At 36.4% G+C, this 11,704-nt stretch overlaps 1 protein-coding gene across 3 annotated transcripts; it reads left to right on the top strand.

Moving 5' to 3' along the window:
* Positions 1-4,587: 4,587 nt before the first annotated feature.
* Positions 4,588-8,190, top strand: LOC106318640 (mitogen-activated protein kinase kinase kinase 1-like). 3 transcript variants are annotated; one of them, XM_013756702.1, is made up of 9 exons: positions 4,589-5,425; positions 5,528-5,945; positions 6,036-6,120; positions 6,194-6,256; positions 6,338-6,495; positions 6,588-6,660; positions 6,762-6,821; positions 7,149-7,265; positions 7,505-8,190. In XM_013756702.1, the coding sequence occupies exons 1-9, from the start codon at positions 4,813-4,815 to the stop codon at positions 7,721-7,723; spliced, it is 1,806 nt and encodes a 601-aa protein (XP_013612156.1). In that variant the 5' UTR covers positions 4,589-4,812; the 3' UTR covers positions 7,724-8,190. The 3 variants fall into 3 exon arrangements, with proteins under 3 accessions (XP_013612154.1, XP_013612156.1, XP_013612155.1); XM_013756701.1 differs by having other exon boundaries at positions 4,589-5,440; positions 5,543-5,945; XM_013756700.1 differs by having other exon boundaries at positions 4,588-5,945.
* Positions 8,191-11,704: the final 3,514 nt, after the last annotated feature.

The following is an 11,704-nucleotide window of genomic DNA, read 5'->3' as shown; positions in this document are numbered from 1 at the left end:
CCCGGCATAGATCCGATAGAGCCATTTGTAAACACTAAAATGTCGTCAGCAAAACAGAGATGCGTGAGCTTTACTTCTATACACTGCAGATGATAGCCAAATAATTGTGTTTCTGCAGCCTTGTTCAGCATTTTCGGGAGGACATTGTTCAGAATTACATATAGATAAGGAGAGAGAGAGCAATCCTGTCTGATTCCTCTTGCGCTAGTGAAAAAACCTTCTAAACTACCATTTACTGCAACTGAGAAAGCAGCAGTAGAGATGCAGACCCTTATCCAGAGGATGAATTGTAATGGGAGGCCCATAGCTTGCAGGACAGACACAATAAAGGGCCACTTTACAGTATCAAAGGCTTTAGAAATGTCAAACTTTACTGTCAATCACTTCTTGCATCCGAATTGGTGAATGGATATCATAGGACATCTTAACTTGATCTTGAGATATATGTTCTCTTACAATCACTTATACAATTTTTAATTACAAGACTCTAACTTTAATCTTTTCTTAAATCTAAACCTCAAATCCTAAACTATAGAATTATAAAATTATAAAAATTAAAAAGTTTATCTTGGAACATTAAATCTGATATTTTTTTATTATTTAAAGTTTAAGGTTTAGGTTTATAGTTTTGAGTTAAACTCAAATTTTAATCATTTAAAAAAAATCTTCAATTTTAAATTTTGATTTAAACATGTAGCTACATTCCTTAAATTTAAGCAATCTTTAAAACAAATTGAAAAGAACTAAAATTATAATTTATATTGTTTTTTTTTCATGACCATTGATTGATTTTAATCTAAGGGTTCAAAATTATCTTTTTGTCTATCCTCACCATTTTTTCTCATTGGTTAATCTTTCTTTTTCAAGGATCACAATTTAGGGTCATTGATTACATGAAATCTAAAGGCCAAAAATCATTCTCTCATTTTCTTACAATTGACAGAACTTAGCCTCTTCATCTCTGTCTCTTTAACTCTTTCGTATTCTGCAAAACGACGAATCCGATGAGAGAGGGAGCAGCAGGATGTCGGATCATCATACATGATATTGGAGGAGATAAAGCTTCTTCTCTAACCGACCACGATCGAAGACGACAACCACTACAATAGATCTGTCTCAGATTTTTGAGTTTTTAGACCTATGTTGTTTATGCGACTGATTTGTCTCTTGATTCCTAATCTATAGACTCGTCTTTTTAGTTTCTCTTTTGGTTTCTAAATTCAATCTAAGTTTGGATGATGAATCTTGAGCCTCCTAGAAGCTTTTTTGGTTGACTTGGTTATAACAAAGCCGTATTGTAACCATAACTCAACATTTGATTATAACAAAGCCGTATTGTAACCATAACGCAGCCATAACGTATGCATAACTCAACCGTAATTTGATTATAACTCAACCGTAACGTATGCATAACTCAACCGTAATGTATCTGAACGGTATAAGTCAGCCGTAACGTTCCTATAAGTCAGCCGTCAAGTGTAATTTTTTTCGCATGTTTCGTATTTTGGGCGGGAACAAAATCATTCCATCAACTCTGAACACAATATTAAAAATTTAATCTTTTCTTAAATTTGAACCTCAAACCCTAAACTATAGAACTATAAAGTTATAAAAATTATAAAGTTTATCTTTTGAACATGAAATCTAATATTTTTTATTATTTTAAAGTTTAAGATTTAGGTTTAGAGTTTAGAGTTAAACTCATCTGTGACATATGCATAACTCAGCCGTAAAGTATGTATAACTCAGCCGTAATGCATCTGAATTGTATAAGTCAGCTGTAACATTCCTATTAGTCAGTCATCAAGTGTAATTTGTTTCACGACTATTCGTATTTTGGGCGGGAACAAAATCATTCCTTCAACTCTGAACATAATATTAAAACTTTAATCTTTTCTTAAATTTGAACCTCAAACCCTAAACTATAGAAGTATAAAGTTATAAAAATTATAAAGTTTATCTTTTGAACATTAAATCTAACATTTTTATTGTTTTAAAGTTTAAGATTTAGGTTTATAGTTTAGGTTAATAGTTTAGAGTTAAACTCAGCCGTAACATATGCATAACTCAGTCGTAAAGTATGCATAACTCAGCCGTAACGTATCTGTATATCATAAGCCATCCGTAACATTCCTATAACTCAGCTGTCGAGTGTAATTTGTTTCGCGACGTTTCGTATTTTGGGCGGGAACAAAATCATTCCTTCAACTTTGAACACAATATTAAAACTTTAATCTTTTAAAAAATTTGAACTTCAAACCCTAAACTGTAGAACTATAAAGTTATAAAAATTATAAAGTTTATTTTTTGAACATTAGATCTAATATTTTTTATTATTTAAAGTTTAAATTTTCGGTTTATAGTTTAGAGTTAAACTCAGCCGTAACGTAAGCATAACTCAGCCGTAACGTATGCATAATTCAGCCATAACGTATGTGTTGTAGACTCACTGTATTAACTAAAGTTATCATATTCAGATGACGCACCATCTGAGTTATCAAACATATAAAATCAGATTTCAAATTCATCATCATCTTCTTCTTCTCTCCTTTTCTTACTTTTTTTGTTCAACTATCTCATTTTCTTACAATTTACTGGACAGCTTCTTCATCTCTCTCTTTGAGTCTTTCTTCTTCTGCAAGACTGCAAATCCAATGAGAGAGGGAGTAGTAGGATGTCGGACCACCATATATGACACTAGAGGAGAAGAAGCTTCTTCTTTAACTAATCATCATCGAAAATGACGACGACTGCTATAGATCTCTCTCAGATTTTCAATTTTTTTAATCTATATTTTTTTAGACCCAGTTGCGGAAACAATAATTACCAGATCCATAAGATCTCAGAGGAATATGAAGAATAATATGAAGAAGATAGATAAAGAAGATGAAGAATAACATAGACCCTTATTTTACTGTTGTAACATTAGTAATGACATGGCAAATAAGAGCTGATGACATGGATGATGACATGGATGATCGGTAAGTTAGCCACCAAACGAACACATAAATCAGCCTAAATAAACCAGCCATCAAGTACAACGTAAGTCAGCTAAAACATGAATACTATTTCAGTAATTAATCTTTTGCTTATAAATCAGCCGTAATTATGATGAAAAATCATAAGTCAGCTGTATCGTCAAATAAATCAGCCGTCAAATGAATGCTATTCTAGTAATTAATCTTTCGCTAATAAGTCATGCATAATTAAACTGAGTTTACTGTTAATCCAGCCAGTTACAACTGATTAAATATAACCCAGCCGTAACAACCTCCCATAAGTTAGCCGTAAATTTAGTAACTCAGCTAGGCGATGATCATTAAACTAGCCGGCAAAACATAACTCAGCCATGTCTTAACTATAACCCAGCCGAATTTTCGAGAAATCAGCCCGCCAATGTATAAGTCAGACGTAACTTGTGTTGGTAAGTCAGATGTTATCCCATAAATTAGTCTGAAATCTGTAAATCAGCCATCACTAACGGCTGACTTATGTTCGTAAGTCTGCCAATTTCTCATAAGTCAGCCGCATTGTTTAACTCAGCTGCAAAGTAACCATAACTCAGCCGTAACGAAGTTTGTGTTGCTTTACGGCTGAGTTCATTAATACATGTCTACGCATTCCTACGTGGCGCCGGTTTTTTGCTTACGTGGTATTAAAAATTAATGGCATTCTTGTAAATACGTTTTTTCTCACAACGTAATAAAATGGCACGCTGGGTATTAAAAAAATGGCAGTAATGAAATTTTTTTTGCATGATTCTTGTAATATGTTCTAAAATGTATAATGTTTGAGTAAACTTCCCAAAAAAAAAACTTATTTAATAAAATTATATAATTGTTTTAAAAGTGAAAAACTTAGGGTCTGACTGATGTAACCGCAACTATTGCGGGAGTTTACGGATGCGTGTGGTTGCGGTTTTAAGAGATTTGTATGACTGGTACTGCAGTTAGAAATTGGTGTGTTTGCGGGATATTTATGACTTGTAAACCACCAAATACAACAACAGTTAAATAAATAAATTAACAATATTTAAATTTTATATAGTTATAAAAATATTAAACAACATAATATTATAATAAATTTATAAATTTTAAAAAAGTTATAGAAAATACTTTTATTTTACAAAATTTATAATATAAATAGAAATATAATATATATATTTATTTATATATCTGTATTTCTATTATTTCAATTTAAAAATTTTATTTTTATTTTTATTTTTGTATTTATATTGTTTTAAAAAAAAGAGAAATATTTACCTTTCCGTAAACGTCCACTACCGCAAACATTAGCTGGAATGAGCTTGTAAATTTAAGAGGTTTAGAGCAGTTTAAAACGGTTTAGAACGGTTTGAGTGATTGTTGCATAACGTCAATAACTATAACTAACTGCAAAAGCTGCGTTTGCGGGTGGTAGCGGGGAAACGAGTGATAGTACCCGTAGTTACCAAAAATTGAAGGGCTGAAAAACCCAATTTAATAGGCCCACCGAGTGAAGCAAAACCTCAACGCGCAAAACAGCAGAGACTTTAGTGGGACCCACCAAACCCCCCACCAAGTTAAAAAAATCAAGGAATCAAAAACGCAGAAACGAGCCCCCGTTCCAACTAGTCCACGAAACACCGTGTTTTTGTTTACATTTCTTCTTCTCTCTCTCGCTTACCCATTCTTCGGTCTTCACTCCCGCGGTTTTCTTTCCTTGTAGATTTTCTCGGAAAAGTCTGCAGGAAAATTTGCGAACTCGAGCAATAGAGGTGCGGTCGATTCTTATTCAAAAACTTGCAAGTTTTGCGTATGGATTTAGGTGGTTATGGATAGAATTATAGCTCGAATGAAGAAATCGTCGGGTAGAAGAGGGGATAAAACGCCGACAAGGCGGTTAGAGCGCCGTGACGCCTTGAAGCATATCAATTATGACGCAGCGTCGACTTCTACCTGGTCAGCCGAAGATATCTCCGCTTCGACTTCTTCTCTGGTGACGCGCTCTCTGGAGTTCCCAGATCGAACCAGTTTCCGAATCTTCGGAGGTGGAGATGTAGAAATGGATCAGATTTACAAGTCCCTTGGTTTGTCTGGTCCTGATGATTTGGCTATATCTTTTGACGCCTGGGAAGCTTGCAAGAAGCGTTCGTCTTCAGATGTTATCAACAGGTTCAAGTCTTTCGAGCTCGATCTTCACAATTTTCCTGTTGGCGATGCTGCTAATTCTTCGGATCCTGGTAATGAGTTGACTCGGTCCGAGTCGAGCGAGTTCGGGAGTTGTGGGAATTTGGTTGTAGGTACTGAAGTGAACAAGCCTTGTCTTGAGCGAGCACCCACGATTACGGTAAAGTCGATAGGTTATCTTGTTCCGAGTTACAGTGGTATCGGAGAAAACAAGCCTTGTCTTGAGCGAACACCAACCATCACTGTAAAGTCTAGAGGTTATCTTGTTCCAAATCACGGTGATGTTGCTGGTGGTGGTGGTGCAGGAGAAAACAAGCGTGGTCTAGTGCGAACACCGACCATCACTGTAAAGTCTAGAGGTTATCTTGTTCCAAATCAGAGTGATGTTGGTATAAAGGGAGTAAGACCACCGGTGCTTAAGCCTCCTCCGGCCAAACGACCTCCTGTGGATCATCAGGGATCATCTTGGGATTTCCTTACCCATTTCGCTCCAGAGGATGGAATTGTTAGGCGGCCAAGTTCCTCTTCTACCTCCGACAATGGAGAGGAAACCTTGGAAGAGGAAGTGGAAAGAGATTTTGAAGGGGAAACTGAGTCCGTGGATACAGGTGATGAGGCATGCTCATTCAGTACGAACGAAGGTGGTGGTGACTCCTCAAGCACTGTATCCAATACTTCGCCCATTTATGCAAACGGTGGATCTATCATCACGTCGTGGCAGAAGGGTGGACTTCTGGGACGAGGATCGTTCGGCTCCGTTTTTGAAGGCATTTCAGGGTATGTGTCTTGAACTTGAAGTCGGATTCTTAGCTACAGCAAAAATAAATAAAGCCAGTTTTCCCTTATAAATGTTTATCTTAAATATAGAGATGGGGACTTCTTTGCTGTCAAGGAAGTTTCACTACTTGAACAGGGAAGTCAGGCACAAGAATGCATACAACAACTCGAGGGGGTGAGATATACTTTTGTTTTATGATCCATAGCTTATACGTTTGTCTCATTGGCTGTTAATACATTTTCTACAGGAGATTGCACTACTTAGCCAGCTTCAGCATCAGAATATCGTGAGATATCGTGGCACTGCCAAGGTATGAATGATCCCGTCCTGGCCTTCCTGGTCCCAGTTGCAGTTTCAAAGTAATTTATAAACGCCCTTTTGGTGTTTGCAGGATGGGTCGAATTTGTACATCTTTCTTGAGCTTGTAACCCAGGGGTCTCTTTCAAAGCTCTACCAAAGATACCAGCTTATGGACTCTGTAGTCTCCACGTACACTAGACAAATTCTTGATGGTTTGAAGTATCTCCACGACAAAGGCTTTATTCACAGGTTAGACTAGTAGAAACTATTGTCCATTCCCTTGTCATAGGCTTTCGTAAGCCTCTGATTTTCCCCATTTCCTGTATCTTCTGACAATATAGGGACATCAAATGTGCAAACATATTGGTGGACGCCAACGGAGCTGTTAAACTTGCAGATTTTGGATTAGCAAAGGTTCTTTTCTATAGATGTGTATAGTTTGTTGCTCTAAAGTAATAACTTGTTACCTGGCTTACCCCTTTTCTCGATGCTTATGTCAATTTTTTGTTATTTAGGTTTCAAAATTGAACGACATTAAGTCCTGCAAGGGAACTCCATTCTGGATGGCTCCAGAGGTATTGTTTTGGAAGATTATCAAGTCCCTTATACTCTTTTGATTATGATAGAGAAATCTATCACACATATGAACATAAATGGTTTGATCTTTGACTCGTTTTTGATGTGTAACACTGGTTGTTAAGACCTATTTTGCCGCATACGTAGTAACCTGAGCTTGTTAACCTGAGAACCCCCGTTATGCGTGTGCTTGATTAATCTGAACTAGTTTTAAATTTTATTTGTTTCCAATTTATGGTGTTTATAACTGCAAGTAGTAATCATACGGTAACAGATATGTGGATTCATTTTCACTTCTAAGGTTGATTCTAAATTGAACATATCAGGTTATTAACCCAAAGCGTACTGATGGGTATGGAAGTTCAGCTGATATATGGAGCCTTGGGTGCACAGTGCTGGAAATGCTCACTGGTCAGATCCCCTACTGCGATCTAGAAAACCCCGTAAGTAATCAAAACTTTTTACATATAAAATTGGACTATATGTGTTTTTGTGGAAACAAAAACGTGTATTACGCAGTTAGCTAGTTTAAAATTCAAGTCTCATCAGTGTTTTTGCTCTACACTTTCCATTTTGAAAGTTCATTCTTAATTTCTTTATGGAGGGGCTTTCCCATAAATTAGAGTAGGTCAGTCCACAAAAATAAAAGAGTTGATGTCAGAAAATTTGTGTAAACGCTCAGATTCAAGCCCTGTTTAGGATCGGAAGGGGTGTGCTTCCGGATATACCTGATGCATTATCACTCGATGGCCGAGATTTCATAACTGAATGTCTCAAAGTGGACCCAGAAGAGCGGCCAACTGCGGCTGAGCTGCTGAACCATCCATTTGTGAGAAGGCCCTTAGCATACTCAGGCTCGGGATTGGGATCAGCATCTCCGCATGTCCATAGACGAGGCTAATGTAGTAGATTGCCTACATTTGTTAAGATTTTCAGGGGAAGTTATCAAAATCAAGAGCTTCAGAATCTAACATTGATGGTTAAATGTATAAGAGCAGGCGCAAGCAGAAGATTTTTGAAAGATGAGACCAACCCCATAGAAACTAGAAACATTTGGGGAAACACGAGATATGATTCTTCAACACACGTACGGTTCAGTTGGGCAGCAAGAGCTAAACTGCATGGAGGAGACATATCCTTTAGGTTTGTTTCTGGCTCATTCGTTGGTTATTTTTTTTAAGTTGTATGTTGGACGTAATTTGGGAACTTGAGATCCATGTTCTTCTAGGAAAATGATAAATTAGAGTGCCGATCTTGGTGTTTTGAGTGTATAGGTTTTGTAAGTTTTATCAAAATTATTGATGTATGTAGATCCCATATGTGATGTGATATGTATAATTTGGTTTTGATAGTTTTTGTGTATTGTAACTGTGTGCACATCACGTGTCCGGTGTCCTTTGGGTTTTATCTCTAATTATGGTAAAGCCCTTTTGAGTCTATTGTTTATTTAAAACTTCAAGTGAGTAACCTCTAGTTTTACGCTGAAGGCATCTGCTGCTCCAATCAATTATTGGTCAACATTTTCTTAGATTTTGGTCAAAGCCACCTTTATTGAAGTCTATTGTTCAACTTGGTTCTTACAATATTATAAAGAAAAATTCTGACTTATTATAATTATATTATATATTGTTTATTTTATGATACGTAACTTCTTTGATATTGCATCAAGATTATAATTATAGTATATAGAAAACTACGCAAAAAGAAAAGAAGAGAGTGGAATACCAAAACCAGAAAGGATGAAGTTATTATTATTGTTCGAAAGGGGCACTCGTATACAATACACAAAGTCATCGACATAAATTACTATACATGTTGACTAAATTGCACAATATAGGATAGGGATGTGGGATCCGGCATCCAATTTTACATTTTCACGCCAATGTTCTTTCTAACACTTTCCTTTGGAGACCATCATCACTATCAATACTTTTAATTTTCTTTCTCAGTGTTGCCTCGTTAAAAACATTTCTTGTAAAACCCAGTAGGAAAAAATCATAGTAAGGTAAAAAGAGTACAACTGTAGAGCTCTCCCTCGAATAGACGATCATTACAGGTTTTGTTGATGGCGCATTCAAATGTTGTAAACATGTTTCCTGAATGTCGTAGTGGGTAGTGACTTCGTAAAGAGGTCTGCAGCATTGTCACATGATCTGACATACTTCACTTTAATTTCTTTATTCTTCTCAAGTTCTTGGGTATATGAGAAGAATTTTGGTGGTATATATTTGGTTCTGTCGCTTTTGATATATCCTTCTTTTATTTGGGCGACGCACGCTGCATTGTCTTCGTATAAGATGGTTGGTTTTGGACTGATGTGTATTCCACTACTTGAATGGATGTGTTGACTTATTGATCTAAGCCAAACACACTCTCTACTTGCTGTGGAGAGCAATTGTTTCAGCACGGTTGGAGGAAGTGGCTACTAGTGTTTGCTTCTGAGAGCGCCATGATATAACAGTTCCTCCAACTGTAAATACATACCCTGTTTGTGATCAAGCTTTATGAGGATCAGATAGATACCCTGCATTTGCAAAGCCAACCATTTCTCCGTTAGTATTTTTAGGATAAAATAATCCTAAATCAATCGTTCCTTAAAGGTAGCGAAAGACATGTTTGATCTCATTCCAATGTCTTTGCGTAGGAGATGAACTGAATCTTGCCAAAAGATTAACGGCAAATGATATATCAGGACGAGTACAGTTTGCAAGATACATAAGTGCTCCTATCGCACTTAAATATGGCACTTCAGGACCAAGTATATCTTCGTTTTCTTCATGTGGTCGAAAAGGATCATTTTTGACATTAAGTGATCTGACGACCATAGGAGTACTAAGTGGAGTTGCTTTGTCCATGTTGAATCTTTTCAACACTTTTTTTCGTATATGTAGATTGGTGTACAAATATACCTTTTGAGAATGCTCAATTTGTAGGCCAAGACAATACTTTGTTTGTCCGAGATCTTTCATCTCAAATTCTCCTTTTAAATAATTAGATGCCTTTTGTATTTCTTCTTTAGTCCCAATAATATTTAGGTCATCAACATATACAGCAATGATAACAAATCCAGATGATGTTTTCTTGATGAAAACACATGGGCATATAGGACTGTTTACATATCCTTCTTTAGTTAGATGTTCACTGAGACGATTATACCACATGCGTCCAGACTGTTTTAAACCGTATAATGATCTTTTCAATTTTATTGCACATAACTCTTTAGGTTTAAAACTTAATGGTTCTGGCATTTTAAATCTTTTAGGGATTCCCATATAGATATCTGTGTCCAAAGGTCCATATAAGTATGCAGTAACAACGTCCATTAGACACATCTCTAGATTTTGATTAGCCGCAAGACTCATCAAAAATCTAAATGTGATTGCATCCATAACAGGAGAATATATTTCTTCATAATCAATCCCAAGTCTTTGAGAAAAGCCTTGAGCTACAAGACGAGCCTTATATCTCATAACCTCGTTTTTCTCGTTTCGTTTCCGAACGAAAACTCATTTGTACCCAACCGGTTTCACAGCTTTAGGTGTGATTATAATAGGACCCAATACCTCTCGTTTGTTAAGTGAATCAAGTTTGACTTGTATTGCATCTTTCCATTTTATCCAATCATGTTTGTTTTTACATTCCGAGATAGATTTTGGTTCAGGGTCATTACTCTCTTCATCTATTTCCTTCGAAACAAAGTATGAGAAAAAATCATCAACACCATTCACTTTGTTTCGATTACATATTTTTCTGTTATGAATGTAATTAATAGAAATCTCATGACTTTCTTCAGAGTCATGATGTTCAACATTTTCATCGACCTCATTGTTAATCTCTTCCAACTTTTCTGCTATATTGGAAGGATTTTTGTTTTTCTGTCTCCTTTTATTTTCTAGGATTCTTATCCTTAGAACCAATAGGTCTACCACGCTTCAAGCGTATTTTAGACTCTTGTGTATTATCTTCTACTCCACGTTCATATGACATTTCTACACGAGCAGGAGCATTTGCAGCCGGTATATGTGATTTTGTAACCAATTTGGTGTCTGCAAAAGCATCGGGTAATTGATTTGCGATGCTTTGTAAATGCATAATTCGACGGACCTCTAATTCTGACTGTTTTGTAGGGGGATCAAGGTGTAGCAAAGATGCTACACACCATTTGATATCCTTTCCTACTTGTTTATTTTCTCCCCCTAGAACTGGGAATACTTTTTCATCAAAGTGGCAATCAGCAAAACATGCCATAAATACGTCACCAGATTGCGGTTCTAGGTATAGTATAATTGATGGAGAGTCACAACCAACATATATCCCTAACCTCATTTGGGGTCCCATCTCTGTACGTTGGGGAGGTGCAAATGACACATATACAGCAACCAAAAATTCTTAAATGAGAAATATTTGGTTCTCGTCCAAATGCTAACTGTATTGGGGAGTATTTGTGATATGGACTTGGTCTCACCCGAATCAGTGCTTCTGCATGCAAAATAGCATGTCCCCACACGGAAGTTGGGAGTTTAGATTTCATGATCAATGGTCTCGCAATCAGTTGCAGACGTTTAATTAATGATTCAGCCAAACCATTTTGTGTATGAACATGAGCGACAGGGTGTTCAACATCAATTCCAGTTACCATACAATAATCATTTAATACTTGAGAGGTAAATTCACAAGTGTTGTCCAGTCTAACTCTCTTTATCGGATAATCAGTAAACTGAGCTCTTAGTTTGATTATCTGAGATAAAAATCTCGCAAATGCCACATTCCGAGAGGACAATAGACAAAAATGTGACCATCTACTCGACGCGTCGATCATTACCATAAAATAATAGAATGGTCCACAAGGTGGATGTATAGGTACACAAATACTGCCTTGAAT

Source organism: Brassica oleracea, chromosome C9, assembly GCF_000695525.1.
Source record: "Brassica oleracea var. oleracea cultivar TO1000 chromosome C9, BOL, whole genome shotgun sequence".
In the NCBI taxonomy this organism is placed as follows: domain Eukaryota; kingdom Viridiplantae; phylum Streptophyta; class Magnoliopsida; order Brassicales; family Brassicaceae; genus Brassica; species Brassica oleracea.
Note: the sequence above shows the minus strand (reverse complement) of the source record. Positions and strands in the feature narration are given on the sequence as shown.